General features: G+C 39.7%; 1 protein-coding gene across 4 annotated transcripts in view; it reads right to left on the bottom strand.

Moving 5' to 3' along the window:
• atrn (attractin) overlaps positions 1 to 20,317 on the bottom strand; it is a 142,166-nt gene that overhangs the window by 67,152 nt on the left and 54,697 nt on the right. For all 4 annotated transcript variants that reach the window (XM_085342960.1, XM_085342959.1, XM_085342961.1 and 1 more), the window contains exons 20-24: positions 19,524 to 19,617; positions 16,977 to 17,029; positions 14,166 to 14,260; positions 12,814 to 12,892; positions 12,080 to 12,237 (exon numbers count right to left, since the gene is read on the bottom strand). In XM_085342960.1, coding sequence (XP_085199086.1) covers positions 12,080 to 12,237; positions 12,814 to 12,892; positions 14,166 to 14,260; positions 16,977 to 17,029; positions 19,524 to 19,617 — 479 coding nt within the window. The remainder of the gene's footprint in view (positions 1 to 12,079; positions 12,238 to 12,813; positions 12,893 to 14,165; positions 14,261 to 16,976; positions 17,030 to 19,523; positions 19,618 to 20,317) is intronic.

Raw genomic sequence — 20,317 nt, 5'->3', positions numbered from 1 at the left:
TTGATGTTTATCCAGGTACAAATAGGCCACTGACTGTGAGCCATCAACAAGTAATGTACGCTTTCTACAACAAATGTCTTCTTTTTCCTGTGCATCACCAGTCCCCCTTCATTTCAAACCATTATCAGTCAATAGACCGGACCCCTACCAGCATCTTTTCCCAAACCATAACCACTCCAAGCCCTGTCTGGATTTCACAAAACCTACCCAGGAAAGTTATACAAGCTGACTCAGAATGACCTGAAATGCACTCCCCCAAAGTACGGTAGGTTGACTCGGGACTGACAAAAAAAAAAAAAAAAAAAACCTCTCTCAAAGTGGGTCTTGTCACATATCTATTAACTTGGGACCCTGCGGAAACACCCTGTACTCCTGCACTTAGCATCCTGCAACCTTCCTGACGAGGTTATGAGCTAAAGTTTCCCTCGTTATCACCCATTTCCTTCATATCTCTAGAACCGTACATGCGATTGGCACGTGGGTGGTAATGTTTGATTTGGGGTACAACTATTCAACCTACAAAAAGTTCTATACAGGCTGATTACTTCCAGCTATTCATACTTAGTGTAATTCTGTCTAGTTACTTTTAGGGATTAAATAACTATGGATGCTTTAAGATGTGGAATCAGAACGATGCCACCTTGAAACGAAACCGGAAAAAAAAAAATTGTAACTGAAATAAATGTACTGAAAAATCTTGTATTGAAACCGAAAAGAAATTGATAGTGAAAAACAATTAATTGAAACTAATTTTTTTGTTTTATACGCTTACAATTTTTTTTTTCAGTTTCAATCCATTTTTCAGTTTCACTCTGCTGGCACCGTTTTGACGTCCGGGGGGGCGCTGGGAGGGGGGCGCTGGGAGGGGGGCGGGGATTCCGACCCGCATGTATTTGCATATATTATAATGCTGACCAATGACTGGAGAAAACACTGACAACGCGGCTGCGGTCACGGACAAACATGCACGTGTCTGTTCGGGAATGGCAGATGCAGAGAGGTCCAGCGTTTACATTACCGAGTATTTCAAAGTGACAGCCTGAGGTGTTCTTCAGTAAATTGGACTACCGGACAGGAGGACCTGAGGCCCCACCGCATTATTTTTGGTAAGTTAAATGTGTTTGTAAACTAATCCGTAATTTAGGTCCTTAGCTAGCTACCTAGCTAGTGCTCACCTTAGCTAGCTAAGATGAGCACTCGGCTGTCGGGGAAACGTGTTTTGTATAGTTCGTTTAGCTAACCCGTGCAGGTGAATGAATTTACCCTGACTAAAGAAATCAAGAGAAACGCACCGGGCTGCTCAGTGACTAACCACGGTTACTGTACTTTTATTATACTGTAAGAGCAACAGGCTGGACTCTGCTTCTGCTCCTGTGCAGAGCTGATTATTAAATATGTGGAAACAGCAGCATGTTTTCTGTCGCTTTCCACATGTGGAAGGACATTAACGCCAACTTTTAAAAACCTGGCACTTCAGTAACCCCACATTAGTCAATAGCTACGGATTAAAGAGCAAAGCCCGATACTTATGTACTGAAACCAAACTACTTCCGCTTGTCAGTTTAAGTTAAAATGTTACATTTTTTCCTCTGATTATTTTTGCTTTTTTTTTTTTTTTACTGAGTTTGTTACAAATATTCAGGTTAAAAAACTGTCTGAATTATTTTTAATGAGTTATGTTCACAAAGTCACATGTGCAGTACTCTGTACAGCTTGCATCCTTTAGGACAAATAATTTGAAGCATTAATATTTCTTGTTCACTGCTGATAACACCTCCGTATGTTGTGACCAGGATGCAGCAGCAGACTGAACCAGAACTGAAACCTGCTCCATCATCTCATCTTTGCAGATGTCCATTTATAAAGCATCAACAACTCAAAGGTAAACATAATATTAGAAAATGTGTTAGTATATAAGGCCTTTAAAACAAATAAAAATAAACAGCTGTCGGCAGAACTGTAGACTGAACAACTTCAGATCCCGAGTGTGTGAGGACAGAAGGATCAGCTCTATTTCAGATTTGAGAGATAAACTTTATATTTCAGTTTGTAATGATTCTGTTCTGTTTGTGATTACAGGAGCCGTCCTCAGATTCAGACCTCAGCACCACCCAGTGACAGCAGACAGATCATCCTATATCTTCAATCTTTGTAGTAACTCCAAAATTAACTGAAGAAAACAGTACAAAGGTTAAAGTACCACACGTGCTGTCAGTGAAAGCTGGAGCTGTTTTATTGATAAAGTTAAAGACAAAAAGTCAAAAGGATTAATCACCCCAGTGTTGGGAAGGTTAATTTTAAAATGTATTCCACCAAAGATTATAGAAGTAATGTATTCTGAATACTTTATAACTACATGAATGTACTATTGCTGTGTGATTTATTACTATTACTGAAGGCTACTCGCCATACCAATACCAACTAGATGTTAAAATCTTAATATAAATGAGTAACAGTAGGTGGACATTAGGTAAGGCTGCACTTTTTGCAACGATCTCGTGTAGAAAACTATTCCGCGTGTATATAAAACAGGTCAGCGGCTCCGAACCGTAGTAAAGGGACCTCTGGCTAATACGTCGGGTTCGTGTCGGGCTCGTAGCTGAAAACTAGCTTTACTTTGTTGTCTGGGTCGACTTTGCTAGCTAGAGACAGAGAGAGGCGTTGAAAGGCTGCTCCAGCGGGACTTATTGTTTCAGAGGAAAACACGAACACAGTCGAGTCTTAACAACTTACTTACAGCTGGGCTCGTCAGGCACTCTTTTTGGCTGCAGTAGTTATTATTATATTTACATGCTTCCAGCTCCCGTTTCTGCTCCGTGACAGCTCGTACTTTTCCTTCCTCCTCACTCAGACACATCACGGGTATGGCAGTCCATTCTCCCTGCAGCACGGACTACACTGAGGCCTGAGGCTACATTGTTTAGGGCAATGCCTTTAACACTCTGCCTGTTGCCTTCATATTAAATCATTTTTGTATAATAATTTTTAGAGGCTCTTATTGTTTTGTTTGGGTTTCCACTGGCGTGGAATTACCAAAAATAGAGAGACCATAGCCTAACATATGAAACAGGTAAATACCGCCATGTAATCCATTTATTTCAACAAACTAACTGTATTCTCAATATCACCTATTGAACGGTAACTGTAACGGATACATTTACTCATATTTTGTATTTTAAATACGTAACGCTGCTGCATGTATTACGTTACTGCCCAACACTGCCTGTTGATGAGATCTTGTGCCGCTCCTAAAACACCGGCCTCCAACTCCTAAAGAGACACGGGTGTCCCTAAATTTAGCAGATATTAGCTTCAGGCTAGCTTGCTACGACGAATAGGCTAACACCAGCATTTTACCACAAGTTCACCAGATGTAGCAAAAAAAAAAAAAAAACCTAAACTAATGTCCAGTCCAGTGGGACAGCAAGGAAAAACGACAAAAAATGATTACTTACTTGCGGTTTGTAGAAATGACTGAAAGATTAATTTGCTCTGTTTTGAGTTTTGTTCAAAAAAGAATGACTTCATATAGGGAAAAATATATATCATATGCAGGACACTTTAAACTAGTTTTTTAATTAAGCAGCAAGGCAGAACTAAATCAGGGCTGCATCAAGACACGAGGACTAAACTCCAATTCAACCAGACCCAGAACTGATCCAGAATTAAAACAGGACTACAACAGTTCAAAGTCAGGACTACTGAGGATTTAACCAAGACAGAACCAGAATCAAAACTAGATGATAGTAGCACTAAAAATCATCATAGACCTGCACTACACTTATTTTTTAATTCTACTAAAGTACAATATTTAGATTGAGAAAAGTTTATATAATTATTTAGCCTTGTTTTTCAAACAAGCCTGCAAAACTTAATAAATATATAACTTGAAAAATAACAAACCTAAAAAGAAACGAGTACCTATGATACGGTGATACTTTTGGTAAACAACCATTTGACTAACATGTGTGTCTCACCTGCTCTTGTTCATCTCTGTTCTGTCCTCATTCTCTCTCTCCCTCTCTGTTCCTCTCTCTCCCTCTTTGTGCTGACAATCATCAAATATACAGTTGAAACCAGATATTTATGTATTCTTCAGATCAAAACACAAACACTTTTTTAATTGTAACATCAAATCAGACTAAATGTTTATTTTTTTTAGATTGATAAATATAAAAAACATTTGTTAACTTTAAGAGTAAAGAGAGAAACTATCTGTATTTCTTAATTGTAAATGGCACCAAATTGTATTCAAAACTGAGCCACACTTATGGAGCTCCACAGTTCTTTTCCTGGTGTTTTGGTTGACATCTCTTGATTTTCCCATGTCAAAGAAACAGGCTCTGTGTTTTGCCTTATATGCATCCACAGCTGTGCCACCAGTTTACTCACATGGACTCTACTAACCTATCAGAAGCTTCTTCAGCTCAGAATGGAATCGTCTGGAGTTTTCTTATTAATTAACAATAAACTGAGTGTATATGTACTCCTACATTTGATCAAAGTGATAAAATTAGAAGCTCTGTCTCTCTTTATCTGACATTTAACTAATTCAAAAGATATTTCAATATTTATTTATCTAAAACAAAACAAGTTTACTCTAAATTGATGTTGTACAGTAAAAAAAATGTTCTTGTGTTTTCCATAAAGTGTAAATATCTGGTTTAAACTGTGAATATACTGCTGTGTATTGAAATTCCTCTTGTTTTGCATAGAAATATACTGAACAAGGTACAAAGCATAATATATAAAATACTTCCAGAGTTTTTTCTTTGAAAGCTCCTTATGTCCATTCTTGTATATCAGTGCATTACTGAAACAGATTTATTTAGCCGTGGAGGGTAACAACTGAAAATATGAAATAAACACACATGTAAGCTGAGACTCTCTAAAGAAACAGCATTGTTGTTGTTCGGCTTTTCATTTCGCCATTTGTTGATTCACTTGAAGAATAAAGTAACGTAATATGGGTCAAGTGATCAGTTTAACATCAATCTTTTGTGATACACCGTCATATTTACATTATTTGTACAGTACGAATGATTTGCTTTGGTACCTGGTCGAACTTCAGTTCTCCTCTGTCTGCCTGGCTCAGTTTCTCTAACAGCGCGCAGGCAGCAGCTGCCCCGCCCCGCTTAGTGTCTGAGCTCGGATCATACCAATATTAGGGGGGATTTACGCACAGTCGTAAATTCCCACAGTGTGCACTATGTGCTTCGAATATTGTGTGTAGTTTTTTGTTTTATACAGTTGTCAGCCAGGCATCTAACTATGAAAAAATTACACTCCAAAAGACCCCGGGCTTCTGAAAAAACAACCCGGGCTTAAGCCCAGTAAGCCACCCCCCCGCTCCGCCACTGGTTTGGAGGGTAAAGCTGAAATTGAAGCAGCCATTGAAAGACGGGAAGAGAGAAAGATGGCAGCTTGGTCAGCACCATTGACTGTTCTACAGTCAATGGTCAGCACTAGTGGCCTCTATAATGTGTGCAAATACATGCGGGCTTCGTTTCAAGGTGGCATCGTTCTGATTCCAAACTAAGAGACCAAATGTTTGAATATGCTGTTTGTCTGTTCATTAAAATGTTTGCCAATCTTTGGCAGGACACATGAACGCCTCATTTTAACTAAAAGTACAAGACTATGTTTAACTTACTGCAGTGTAATATATGTGATTTTGACATTACACAATGCAGCATTGTCAAACTCTTAGGCTTAAAATTCATCCATGCATCTTCAATAAAAACCCTGCGGAGGCATTTCAGGAAATTATTCCATTTTTAAAGAAGCCAATTAGGTTATTTGCAATTAAGAGAAAAATGTTTGGAGGAAATATTTTACTTCCTCGTCCTCATGAATGTAAAGTGGGGGTAAAAGTGAAAGGCTGAGAGAAAACGCACCGGAGAGCTTATGAACCTGCGAATTGCAGGAATTCTTTAAAGAGCGAAGCATAGAATTATCAAAGAAGCCCTGTCGGTCGGGGCACTGAAACCCAGCATGCCTTATGACAACGTCCTAACAAAGCCGTCGCATTTTTTTTCTTTTTCGTTGATTAGAGATTCATAATTCTCTGCCCCCACCCCATCAAAAACAACGCCAATTTGTCCAGCACAAGAAAAAGCAGCGACATAACTCCGTGCCATTAGTGCTTCGACTCAATTTTGAACAGTGTGAGGAGGCTGTGGCACTGGGAAGATGTGCGATAACAGTTATTGTAGCGGCTAATCTCAAGTGTCAGCAATGTGCGGTTCTCTGTCAGTGACAGGCAGGCTGAAGGTGGCAGCAGGCGGCCTGGGCGACGCTCTAGTTATGTGCCCAGCAGAGGGTGAATCTTTAGGGGTTGTAAAGGATCTCACAGCAGGGTCTGTCAGCCTGCCGCCGGGCATTAGGATTGGAAATATTCTGCCTTAATGGATTCTGACAGCTGCTTGAAGTATATTGGAGTTTTGAAGGAAAGTGTCGTTATCATTGCGAGGGATGCCTGCTCAACAGGTTCTGTTATAAAGGAAGGGGTCTGAGAGGAAAGTCATTTTAAATGTGCTGGACTGTGTAGAACTTTGGATTCTATCGTGCTGCTGTGAACGACATCTGAAAACAAACCAGCTGATTGTGACAAGCGGTCGATCAGATCGTCAAACTTACACGAATGTTGTGTAGTAAATGAAAAATCTATCAACACAAATAATAAATGTAGAAAATTGCAGAAAAGTTTATGGTAGAAATTACAAACACAGGAGAGTAATTTACATTAATTCACCAAAAACTCCTCAAAGACAGAAATTGACAGGAGATAAGAAAGTTCCTGTTTTTTCACTGTGTTTTAACTAGAGATGGCATTTTTAATATCTTGCTGCATTTAGTATAAGTTCATACTCAAGTTTAAATAAACAACAACACTAAAGCTATTCTGTTATACCTGTGTGCAAAAAATACACTGCACCCAAACTATCTCATAGTTCAATCTAATAAACTTAAACCTAGTCTATCCTCCCTATTCTGGTATTTTAAAGAGTACTTAGCAGAAATATTAAGCAACCTAACTAATAGGGTTGCAAACTCCCGGGGGGGGGGGGGGAACCACCCTCCACCTCATGATGCTTAATCGACGTAATCAACTTTAATTTGATGCAGGGTGGGGGAAAAAAAAAATGCACAGAAATCAATTATTTTTCAAGAATAATTAAATAGATTCAACATCTTTCTTCAACAGAGAAAAAGATCCTGGTGTACAAAGTAAAATTAAATAAATTCTAACAACAGATTATCAAGCTGTTGTTAGATGCCGGTTTGGTAGCGAGGCTCCAGACCGCTGACAGTCTTGCACGCCACAGCCGCTCTATCACGTGATGCATACTGCTCCGACGTGCTACGGTTATGAGCAGAGTTACGCCATGTCGCAAGTTTTGTGAGGTGCTTTTGTGATATTTAATGGATCTGATTACATTTTTTATTTCTCTCCGATATCCGATCCAGTAATTTAGGTCAGTATCGGACCGATACAGATACGTAATTTCGGATCGGTCCATCTCTAGTTTTAACTGTTGTTCATCTATTACTTAATTTGGTGTAGTATGAATGGCAATAGGTGTTGTCACATTTTCCAAAGATGGGGGTCAAAGTGGGCCACATTGGAGTCTTTGCTGGGCCGATTCTGGCCCCAGGGCCTTATGTTTGACAACCCTGGTGTATACAAATGATGTATGATGATGTTGGTGAACTCTGGACTTTTGCTGTAACAGTACTGGAGGGTTTTCTCTCTTTCTGTTTTTTGGTGTGAAATGACTTAACCATCTAATGAATCTGACATCTTCTGAGGAACAATCAAGAGTCCAGCGCTTTGTGTTTGTGACCAAATACTTGGAGAAGTAATAATACTCCCATCAAACTCAGACTGATTTAATCCTGATACAGGGGCAAAAACAACACCACAAAAAGAACCGTCATCAACAAAACAACACTATACCTGCTAAACCTCAGCATGGCAGCTCTGTCACTGCAGCCATACACTGCAGAAAAATTTACATTTTTCTCAAAACAGCACAGTCAAAGTGAAGCCTCAAAGGTCAGTAAACAGTTTTACTTTACTGTACTGAGCAAGTTAGATTAGCTGGAAAATGATGAGTAGCTGGCTGATTTTCAAATGTACAGTAAACAACAAAATCCGTAAGTAAAATCTGTGCAAACTTACTTCAGTGTCAAATGTTTTAAAATGTTTCTGAGCCAAAACAAAGGAGTACTGCCATTTTATGAACAAGCACGATCCTTTAGAATGACTAAACTGACAAACACACACCAAAATGGAAAGTCGAGGCAACAACAATGTGATTTAAAAAAAAGGGAAAGCTAAAAAAGTAAAAAGCCTAAAAGATGACTCCAAGTCACATGAACATTTGGCACGATAATCTCCAGCATGCTGCCAAAATGACAGATTTTAAAAAGAAGTAAAGCTTCTGAGCTGAACAGGAATATGTTCAAAAACATTGGGCATATTTTAAAGAGAAACACAGAGCCACACCTCCGATCACGCCAGGAGGAACTTAAAAAGGAAGAAAGAATCTAACGATTAGTCTTTAAATCTAAATTAAGACTAAATTACCTGCTTTACAAACTAGAAATGAGTTATGCAATTACTGCAAGGTGACGCAATTATCAATTTCTGTAAGTGGTATTCCTAAGGAAAGTACTTACTCCTGTTATCTTAGTGCATCTCAGATTAAGGTGTTAAACATGTAGATTTTTTTAAAGGTAGAATACTTTCATATATAACCACTATATTAATGTGCATGGTACCTTTTTAAGTTTTCATTTTCCTTTAGTTTTTATACAGTAATTTTATGTTGTATCAGTCACTGCAAAAACCACTGCTTCTGTTTTCCAACCTCTCTGCGATCACTATCAAGACACACCCACCAGGCAGCGAGGCATGGCCCAGATAAACGCTACACGGGTCCGTACAGATATGCAGAGCAGCAGTCAGCTGATAGCTACAGATGCTGCTACTCCACGGCGGGGTATTAAATTGCAGGCCGTTGTAATCTCTACCATATCATGACATGTTCACTAAGGCACGGAACAGGAGATCACAGGTCTTTAATGTAATTAGTCTGGGATTTGTGTTTCATTACAAACATCATTAAAATCTGATCTATTCTTCATCAGGAAAAAAGGGAGAAAAGAGGTGTGTGAGAACTCCGGGCTTACTAATCTCCCTGCAATTGATTCTGCTTTGATGATCCGAGCAGCTCGACGGTTGATGAACTCATCACGGAATTCACTCCGACCACTGGGAGAGATCTCATTTGGTAAATGAGACTAATTACAACGGGGTGTGTCCTGTAATCCAATTCAGGGCTTTTAGAAGTTTTTGATCTGATGTGAAGAAATGTGTAATAATTCCAAAAAGCTTGAACTCAACCGTGTGTTCGGACAAAGTGGAGCGAAGGTAAAACGAGCAAAAAACAAATTCCCTTCAAAATGATGCGCCTGCTGTTCGAGCGCCACTTCCAACCCTGTGAAAGCAAACAGAAGCAACCTTGAGGTGGCGTGTGAAGAGAGGGAGCAAGAGAAAGACAGAGAGCCCTCTATAGCTCAGAGAGAGAGCTTAGCTTCGCGCACTCTGAATGCAGCATGTGTTTCAACTTAACATTCCACTTTGCCCTTGCTCTTTCTAAGTTGCTGTTTATGAACCATTTTCCAGCATGCCGATCTCTGCCTGCCAACACCAGAGGACCTGCCGCCTACGGTTCCACACACAAGCGCGCTCACGTATCCAAGTGTCACACTGCAGCAGACCGCTGAATGCGAGGAGAGCGAGAAAAGGCAAAGGAAAAATCAAGAACTATTAGTCAGAAGAAGTGGTTTAAAAAAAAACAACAAAAAAAACCCAAACAGAAATTGTTACCTCGCTGACGAAGATAAAACTCCACGAGTGCAAAGTAGGGGGCAAGAAACCCAAAAAACATAGCAACAGACCTGTGTTTTAGTTTCAAAATAGGGGTGATCTTCTACATGATCCCACCCAGGAAGGCAGAAGGTGAGGTGGACCTAAAAGAGGCCGAGTGGGGTGTGGGGGGAGCTAAGTCAGCTAAGCTCTCTGCTCTGCTGTGGAGCTGCACCTCCTGAGGCTGGTTGGCAGCAGTTTGGGTGTTCTAAACTAAAAGCCCTCACAAGGCAGGATATGGTAGATGGAGGCAGGATTTTATTTTTTTCCTCCCCTACAGGAGGAGGGCGAGAGGTGGGGGAAGAAGCTTGCAAGGGGGGCAACCACCGAAAATCATTCCCAGAACTGTTTGGAGAGGCACACAGTCGGGCACAGGAAGCCAGGCCCAGAGTGACTCTCCCCCTCCAGCAGCGCGCAGTCCTGGCAGAACATTAATTTATTACACCAACAGGTTGTATTGATGCAGGAGTTTATACCACCCTGCACAAACACCCATGTACACACGGCACATTTTCAGATGCAATTTCCTGAAATGCTTTATTAGAACTCTACGAATCTACACAGAAAACAAGCCACATCCTACATCAGTGACAACTACACGTGTAAGGATGTCGATACAAAGCTGTATGAGGCGTTTCAAACACAACACAGTCGTTAAGCATAAGGCAACTGAGTACAGCTGCATTTTAATCAGGGCCGAGTCTGTGTTACAGTGTTACTTGAATCAAAGCCGCTGAGTACTGAGACGTAAAGTGTTGTATTGATTACCATTTTGCTAACTATGTCAGCAATAAAGCCAATAAGAACTCATTTCAGGTGAAAAGAAAAGGCTTACTTTCTGAAAAAACAACACAGCTCCATTACATGCTGCACAATAACAAAAACGAGCAAAAATTAAACACCACTGCTGTTTTGTCTGTACAGTCAAACCAAGCTGGTTTAATTTTAATAATTCAGAGGCCTGGAACAAAGTCAGCAAACTGTCCTCTGTCCTGGTGACAGAGGAAATTTCAAATTGACATAGATAATTGTTCTAAAAGTTAAAAAAAACAAAACTGCAGTAACCACTACAACACACAGCTAACACATAAATTACAACTCTATAAAGGTGTCTTTGGCTTTTAAAGTGTCATGTTTGTATGTTGTTTTAGCATTGCGGATACTGCTTATCTCAGAGTTGTCTAAGGAGCTTGGAAAGAAAAGCCTCTGGACTTATTTAAGTGTCTTAAAGACGTTTCACCTCTTATCCGAGAAGCTTCTTCAGTTCTAAGAGCAACAGGTGGAGAGCCCTGGATTTAAGCCCTATGGGAGTGTCCCCAACAGGGTCATGGACGCCCTGTATTGATCCGCTACGTCAGCGGTCCCCAACCCCCGGTCATTTAGCACTGGGCCACGAGAGTTTAGGCTCAGGTGTGAAATTTATGGTTTCTGGGGTTTTATCGTTAACTTGGTTAACTCATATTGCAGTTGTGTCTTATTTTGAAAGAAATATTCACACGTTACCATAGCGACCAAAAGAGCGTTAAGGGGTAGAGAGGAGGATGTTACTTTCGATGTTGTTGGCGCATTTCAGGAGGACGCTGCTAATAAAGTTACACAATTGCACAGCAAATTCACGTTTATTAGTGAATTTGACTTAAAGCTACATTTGGTAAACTCGTCCCCTTTTTCATATATGTGACACAGAAACAAAGCAACCTTCTCTACCTGTCACGTTTAAGGTTTCCGGCCATCATTAATTCTACTTCCCACACTTTGTCATACACCAAGCTTCTCATTTTAACACTTTTAAATTCATATCTAACATTCTTTTCACTTTCATCAAACCAGTGAATGAATGCTGATTCTTAGATGTCACATGAATGACTTACTCTGTCTGGCAGAAGTAAATGTGCCCAGATAAGAGCACTCCATAAACTGACAATCGATCACGCTTCTTTGGCATTTGAGTCATCAATACATGTCAGTTTTTATGTAAATGTATTGCTCACAGTGGAGCTGTATCATAAATATAGAGTTACAAATTGAACAGAATTTTAGTATTGCATTAATCTGTAGTGAGCCTGTCTTTACCTCCCTGCTTTACAAATATGTATGGTAACAAAAACGGATCAGTTATCGTTAAGCGTACGAGTTGCTTACTTGGATCTTGATGGGCCACGTGAAGTTACTGACGTAGACGAAGAAAGTAATGTTGGGGCTGTTTCGGAAATCAAAGTTCTCATTGGAAAAGCTTTCTTTGAACTCTTTAATGTTGCTCCGAGAGACGATGGGGATCTCCTCTCCGGCCTGGGTGCCCGCTGGGTGACACAAAAAAGGGACAGAGATGGAGGGAGAAAATAGGAATACAGAAAATAGAAATAACAGGATGATAAAGAAAAGAGGAGAAGAAAGGGGAAAGGGAAGACAGGACAAAAATGTCAAATCATACAAAAGTTATAGATGATGGAGGAAATTATTTAAAAAAAAAAAGAAAAAACAAGACAAGACAAAAAGAAAAGGAGAATTTCTCATTTCTGCTCCAGTGTCTGGTGGAATTTTATTGACACAACAAATGTGAAATATCTGCATTACTTCACATTTGTAAATCTCCTGGTGCAGAAACTACTACAATGGAAAGACAGGTGACTTTTCATATTATTTTTAAACAGCTGTGAACATGGTGACAAAAAACAAAACAAAACCTTGTCATTAACTTGTTATTACATGAATATAAAACCAGTCATCTTCACTTTCTTTGTCTGAGAAAATCAGTAATATTTATCATTTTAAGCCTTAATTTAAACACTTGAGTGCATATTTCAATCACTGGCCAATCATTAGCTCATTGACTAATTCGTTGAGCAGCACTAATAAGGGGCTTTGTTGAGACTTACCGGTGAAGCTGGTGGCCCAGGTTACATTCAGATTGAAGTTCTTGGAGGCATTTATGAACATGTCTAGATCTCGGTTTGGCTGAGGACAGAAACACGGACAAGTCATCATCATCAGTTTACTGGTGTCATTTCCCCCACGTGCCCCATAGTGGTCGAACCGCAATTCAGTGAAGATGGGCGAGTCCGTTTTTTACTGCAACCACCAGAGTAAACGAAAAACAAACTGCTCGTAGCACACAGACCAGGAAAGCCCTTACGTTTTACTGTAACTGCAGAGCAGCGACTTTGTTCACTCCTCCGGTATCACTTTGTAGCTGCACAAGCACTTACTGTATTGCAGACCAGAGCAAATTTGCAGAGCTAATGGGAGGCCGAATTAACAAATCAAATGTTTGAATAAGCACCGCAGCTGAACACTGTATGTATCACATTCACTGTAAGTGAAGCTCAAATAATGTCAAACAGATGTAAGCTGAGATGTAATTGATGTTTACTCACTAACTGAAAGCCGGCGTTCATGAATCAATCATTTATTAAAGAAAAAAAAGGCAACAATTAACATTTCAACAGCTTCAGCGAAGCCGGCTGAAGCTAGACGGCGAGAAATCCAGATGTCTTCACTATTTATTGTTACACATGTGCGTCACAGATGTTATCATCGCTTTGTCTTGACTTTGAAATCGTCTGCTCAATTCTATATTTTGTAAACGATCTTTTGGTTTCTGATTTACTAAATAACTGCGGAACAACTCAAACAGCTAAAAATTCAACTTCACCACAAGTTTCCTGGATTTGCTAAATATATATCGAAATATGTTGTGATTTGCTGTAAGAGTTGAGCTTCCCCTGTAGCCGATTGTGTATTTGTAAATCTTTAGTAGAAGCTTTGTCAGGGGAAAAATACCATCTGGAACATTTAATCAGATGCTTATGTTTCAATTTTGGCCCCAGATGCTGCAGCCAGGTAAACACGACCAGACAAGCTTTTGTTTGCTGTAAAAACATCTGTGTGACTGACTCTCTGATGAGTGGCCACATTACTCTTCGCTCTGATCACCAGCTTATCAGCGAGGAAACTTTCCTGCAGGGAACATAGTAAACCAGTCGACTCAGTTTGTTGAGTGATTATTAAATACTGATTCTTATTTTATTTTGAAGTTAGTTTTGGCGTCACCGTGCTTCCTGCCTGTCCAGTACAATCGGTGTGCATGTAAACTACTGAACTACCATCTAAGTTATCCCTAAAATGACAAAGAAGTGAGCCTATTTGTTCGACAACAACTGTAAACTTTCTAATCCTCACAGAAGTGACAGCTGCTGTGGCGGTGGGGTGCTCACTGTTAGACACATACCTCCTCAGGTGTGGCCACAAAGTTGATGGCCGTGTAGTAGCGGTCGTCTTCCTGCGACAGGCTGAAGGTGAACTGGTAGTCGATGAGGAGCGTGTCTGTTTGAAGCCAGTGAGCCAGCGTGGGAGGAATGTGGTGGGGATTACAAAAAGAAGCAGAAGAACAACTCAATCAGTCTAGTTTGAAAGTCACACAAGAACATGGTTTCAGAAAATTACTCCCATTCTTTCCCCGTTTCAAACATTCGATTCGAGACCTGAGGATTTTGGAGCGTGCTCTGTGATGAAGGTCAGGACAGAGGATGGGTTACATGACAGCGTGTCAGCTAGCGGTAAATTACAGCTGAAGGTCACTTTCAGGACAGCGCAACAAAACACGGGAGACGGACGCATTCAGACGCCAGGGGTTATTCTGCAGTTACAGTTCCACTCAAATAATCTGGATAAGAGCGATTTAGATGGGGCCAAATCTCGAAAATAAGTAAACATAAAATAATCCCACCTCAACAAAAAGTTCAACAAAAAAGTTCAACTTCAGTCAAAAATCAATTTAAACAGCTGGATCACGTACTTGGAAAAATTGGAGGGTTTTATTTGTTAGTTTGTTTCCTCTCCATACAGCAAGGGTAACACTGATCAAAAGCTTTATAGATATTTGAATAATAGTACATGGTGCTGTCATTAAAAAACACTAATGTAATTAACGTCTAATGTACAGAAAACATTCCCAACTGCTTCAACTTCACATTAAAAGGAATGTAACCGGCAGACATGAGTTTATTTTTATTATTAGGTAGTAACAGGAAATGCAGCTTGTGTCAGGAACCGAGCGCTTGCCACTACTGTTCCCCACCAACGCACATACAAAACAACAGTCCCTGCTGGCATTTTTTTGACAGCAGGTCGTTTTGAAATATTACAGGGAGTAATGGGACAAGAAGGAGCAGCCACGGTGAGCTGGCAGTGACTGGCAGCACGCCTCTAAGCTCCCAGCAAGGTAACCGAACGAACACAGTGGGGACGTAGACTCATATTGTGCGAAGCAGAAAATCAGATCACCGTGGCTCACAGGCTGATTGAAAATTCCCAATTACAAATTACTGCCCGACTTCTTTATTAAAGTTGCAGTGTGTTTGGATGACGGGGGCGTTTGCTACAACCACAAATAGCAACAGCTGCTACCAAAAATAAGCTGTGTCTGAACACTAGCTGTTAAATTCCATTATAGATTAATAATCTGATGAGGAATGAATTTACAGTTGATTGATTTTTAACAAACTATCCAATTAATTCAGGGTAAATATGGATAACACTTAATGTTCCTGCTCATTTATGCCTTAGAAACATTTTCACACCTTAGCAGAATACAGGGTAATAAAAACAAATACTTTTTTTTTTTTTTTTTTTTTTAAAGCAGCACAATGGATGACCTAGTTCCTCCATCAGTGTGAAAATTTAACACTATACAGTCCAACATGATTTATAGCTTGTTTGGGTTAGAAAGTACTGATGATTAGACAAACGTGACATCACTTTAGCCTCCATAATCATCAGATAATGAGATTAAAAATGGCAGGACCGCTGTACTGCAATCTGTCTGCAAAATGACTTATCACAGGTGCAAAAAGAGCAAGACGGTCCTTTATAAGCTTACATGCATTTTTTTGGCAATTTCATCTGCGTCTCACTTTCAATTCTTTCCACCTGCGACTTGTTTAACCCTTTAAGACCTACCATAGAACCAAGTCCGCCAGAGCTTATATTATATTTTTACTTGCTGTAGTGCCATTTTTTGGAGCATTTCAAGTTGCTATACATCAATACAACCATTACAGCCTAAATTTTAATAATATGCATGCATTAAGTGCATAGTAATTACATAAATTGCAAAAAAGTGCAATAAACTTCAAAAAAATTGAAAATCGTTTTTGTTTTTTAACATATATTTCTAGTTAGAGAAATTTAAGAGGCTCAAAACTGTAAATACAAAAAAGTTGCACAAACTAGTTTCCCACCACAGGAAATTTATTTTGAGTGTCTTCATAGTTTTATTTTTGAAATACACCAATTTTTATACACTGCAGGAAAAAGGAAAATAAATATTATAATGCAAATTTGCAAAAAAGCAGCATATGCATCAAAATAAACTATTTCCAGCAGTGCAATTTGAGTCCTAAGCATCCCAGAAACGACACAGAAAGTCATAAAGTCAAACATAACTTTTAAAAACATCAGTATAAGCTCATGAGGCCTTGATGGTAAAAAACTACATTTCCGCGAAAATGACGTCACTTCCGGTTTTGGGCAGGTCATGGCGGACATGCGATAGTTCACGCTGATGGACGTAGGAAGTGTTACGAACAGCTGATCGGATCGGCAAAGAGAGTTTCTGGAATATTATGTTTTTGTTCCTGCAAGCGCTTTTTATGCAGTTTTTGGCAAAGCTATATGTGGAAGGAAACCGATCGAGGACAAGCTGATGGCATAAGATGTAAGTACAACTCCTCCGGTTTCATATGCAAAAAAAATTATTGCGCTAGCTCACGTGGTCGCAGTGCTACCGGGATTTAAAAATAGTTACGCAAAACGGAGCGTGCCCGCTCTGACCGGTTTTAAAGGGTTAAAAGAGCAGCTCTGGCTCTGGATGTTATTTTTTAAACATCAAACTGCTTTGATTTAGGAGCCGTGTTGCTGTCTTGCCACTGACATGAACAAGGAAGAGATTCAGACCTCATAGTGCTCTCTTAATGTGACACCGCACACGCACGCACACACAAACCCCTTTACTGACGTTAGTAATTGTAATTCCACTTACAATAGCATGTTCCTTTGAGGGGGTTGCCTTGGTAGCGGTTCTCGACTTCACACCTGAAGAGAGGAGAGGGAAAGATGAACAGGGATGGTAGAAAAGTCAGAAAGAAAGGAAAGAGGGAAGAGAAGTGTTAACCTTCAGCCAGGAAGTAACACCACAGTGTAAAAGAATAAAAAAAAAAAGATTAAAAGGAGACTGAGTGAGCGTGATGGGAATTCACAGGAAACGTGTGCCTACGAAATCTTTAAAGAAATTTAATAAGGCGAAAAAAAGGCCTCATTTTCATACTGATGACCAATCATTTGTGAAACCTTATCTCAACTTTTTAAATGGATTTTGGAAAACCTTCTGATAATGAAGTCCAGGGTTAAGACAAGTACTAAAAATATAGCTGCAAGCGCTAATGAACAGCTGCTGCTGCGCTGTGCCATGGTTAGAGTTTCTCATTTTGAAATCTCAACATGTGGCTTTACAGGTCTGGAAAATAACATTTCAGGGGAGGAAAAAAACCCACTGAAGTTCATGTGGTTCAGCAATTTTGCACATAAAGGTTGTTGATTACTGGAAACCCATTTCTCAATCTGCTGGTGGTTTGACAGGCTCGTTCTTGGGTTAGCTCAACAACTGACAAATACATGTATGCTGTTAATTTTTGGAGAAGTTGACTAAATCATTAAAAGGAATTCACACTTTTACTCGTCACTGAATGTTGTTTTCACGGTACACAGATTGCAGAAGCCTTGATGCCTGTGATTGACCAGTTACCAGCTTTGATCCCCAAAGTGCTGAACTACAAGCCCGTACTATCTAGGGCTGAACGATATATCGCATTTGCGATAATATCGCGACATGATCAAGTGCAATTTTCTAACCGCAAAGGCTGCGATTATACTCTGGACATGTCCAAATTCATGGGCTGCATCCTCCTGAGGCCGCATTTGTAGACCGATTACGTCACAGCGACGTGCCGAAGGCTGTCCAAATTACTACCATATCCCAGAATTCATAGCGCGGCCCAGCCAAACTCCAGTTTCCAGCAATGGCGGCCGCTACTAAGTTTTAAAATTACTCATACTAATCTTTCTGGGTCACAAAAAAAACTTTTAACATATTTTCAGGTGAGAAAGTAGTTGTGTAAACATCAAATATCTGCTCGGTTTATCAAGATATCCCATATTTGCAAAAGTGCTTCGACGTTTTCAGAGGCGTCTGCTACCCACCAGCTCGACAGCTAGCCGGGAGCTCGAGGGTTACTGATGCGGCCGAGAACGGCACAACTCCCGGCACATCATTTTCAGATCACCGCGGAGTTTCGCTGCTCGGGTTAAACGTAATATATAAGTCACTTAGACAACCTAAAAATGTTATTGTTGGGCTTTTTTCAGTGTTTTGTTTGTTCGTGAGTAAATCGGTTTGGCTGAGATTAAAGTTATTAGATTAGATAAAATAAAACTTTATTAATCCCCCGGGTGGGTTCCTCCTTGGTTTTCACACAGCTGACTAAACGTCAAACAGAAAACTTATTAAACAGAAGTATGAGACAGTCGAGAATTTACACCAGTGTCTGGTTATATTTTAGATAGCAAGAAGCAGACGGCCGAGTTTATTAAACTCCACCGAGACAGCGGTGACGCTAATCAGAACTAGACCGTCCAATTTCACGCCTTTAAATTTTAAAGGCGTGTTTGTGTGTGTGTTTATACAATTGCTATTATGTTTGCACTTTATGTGTAATGTTACTGACTGCAGAGATCAGTAAGATGTGTGTATTTTTTATTTATTAGTTTTATTTATTTAATATTATTTTTTAATTGAATGACTGTCTAGTAGTTCACAGATGTCGAAAAACTGAGTGTGGTAAAGCCACTGATTTTTTTTATGTATATTTCTGCAATCTGCACATTGTACTGACTTTCATTTTAATGTTTACACCAGGGTTCCTTGTCAGCACTTTATGCTCAGATGTTTGTAAGCTAAAAATAAACTATTGTGTATGTTCAAATATACTGTTGTGATTGAAGTAGTTAAATAAAAATGTCAGTCATCAATTCATGCATCACCTCATGTCATCATAACAGAGGTCTGTCTTCCAGGAAAGAACAGTTTAAAATTAATGTAATATAGTATTGGCCATACTATATGATGTATTGCTTGTCTTTGTTTAATAATACAGAAGACAAAGACCTTAAAAAATAATCGCATATCGCAATTGCAATATTGGGGCAAAAAAATCGCAATTAGATTTTCCATAATCGTTCAGCCCTAGTACTATCACAAAGGACCATCTTCAAGAAAAAAATCCTAGAAAAAGTTAAAAAAGGCTATTTGAGGGTTTTCTATAGACCGGTACCACTACTGTGCTGTCAGATTCTCTGGGTGTAACACATAATGGATCTGCTGCACAGAGACAAACTAGAAAATAAAGTCTACGGTACCCCACAAGCAATCTGAATTCTAGGGGTGCAAAATATTACAGTAAAGACTTCAGACATCGCATGAGTGAAAAAGAGGACAGAGAGACAGGCGAGCATCATGAAATGTGAAACTCACAGGTGGCATCTGTCTCCTTTGATGCCCTTGGTGGTACAGAAGCACTTGCCATTGTTAGGGTTGCACATGCTTGCGTGGCCATTGCACTTGCAGGCTGAAAAAATAAATAAATAGATAAATAAATTATTTTACTTATCATTGCAGCAACCACACACAAGACTTGCACAGTAGAGTGAATATATTACACATATATAAATAATCTAATGACTGATTAACTTGATTCAGCACATTCATAACCTATAAGACCTACAGACTCCATTAATGGCCTCTTCCTGTATTCAATCATTTTGCCCTGCGTGATAATAGTGAAGCTCTGTTTTTTATCTTGTCACTTCCAGCTTGGTGGTCAGGATGAGGATTCAAAGTCCGCCGCTAATATTTCATTGGACCGCCTCTGCTGCATTAAGTCTTCTCATGTACATCCCAAAGATTCTCAGTGGGGTTAAAGTCTGCGCTCTGTGCTGGCTAATCCATGTGTGACAATGTCTCATGCTCTCTGAATGAAAAAAAAGAATCCATCGTGCAGTATATCCAGGTGGTCCAGCTGACCCTGCATAATAACACCGTCCCCACAGGCTGTGAGCATGAGGCATGAGGGGTGCTTCACCTCATCGGCTTCACTTCTTACCCTGATGTACAAACCACTATGGAAAAGGTCAATTTAATTCAATTCAATTTATATATTGCTAAATCACAACAGTCACCTCAAGGAGCTTTATATTGCAAGGCAAAGACACTACAATAATACAAATGACTGCATGATCTTTTCCATTGCTCTAGTGTCCAGTCTTCAA

The sequence above is a fragment of the Diplotaxodon limnothrissa genome, linkage group LG19 (genome assembly GCF_057381915.1).
Source record: "Diplotaxodon limnothrissa isolate DT_005_m linkage group LG19, D_limnothrissa_male_GT1.1, whole genome shotgun sequence".
In the NCBI taxonomy this organism is placed as follows: domain Eukaryota; kingdom Metazoa; phylum Chordata; class Actinopteri; order Cichliformes; family Cichlidae; genus Diplotaxodon; species Diplotaxodon limnothrissa.
Note: the sequence above shows the minus strand (reverse complement) of the source record. Positions and strands in the feature narration are given on the sequence as shown.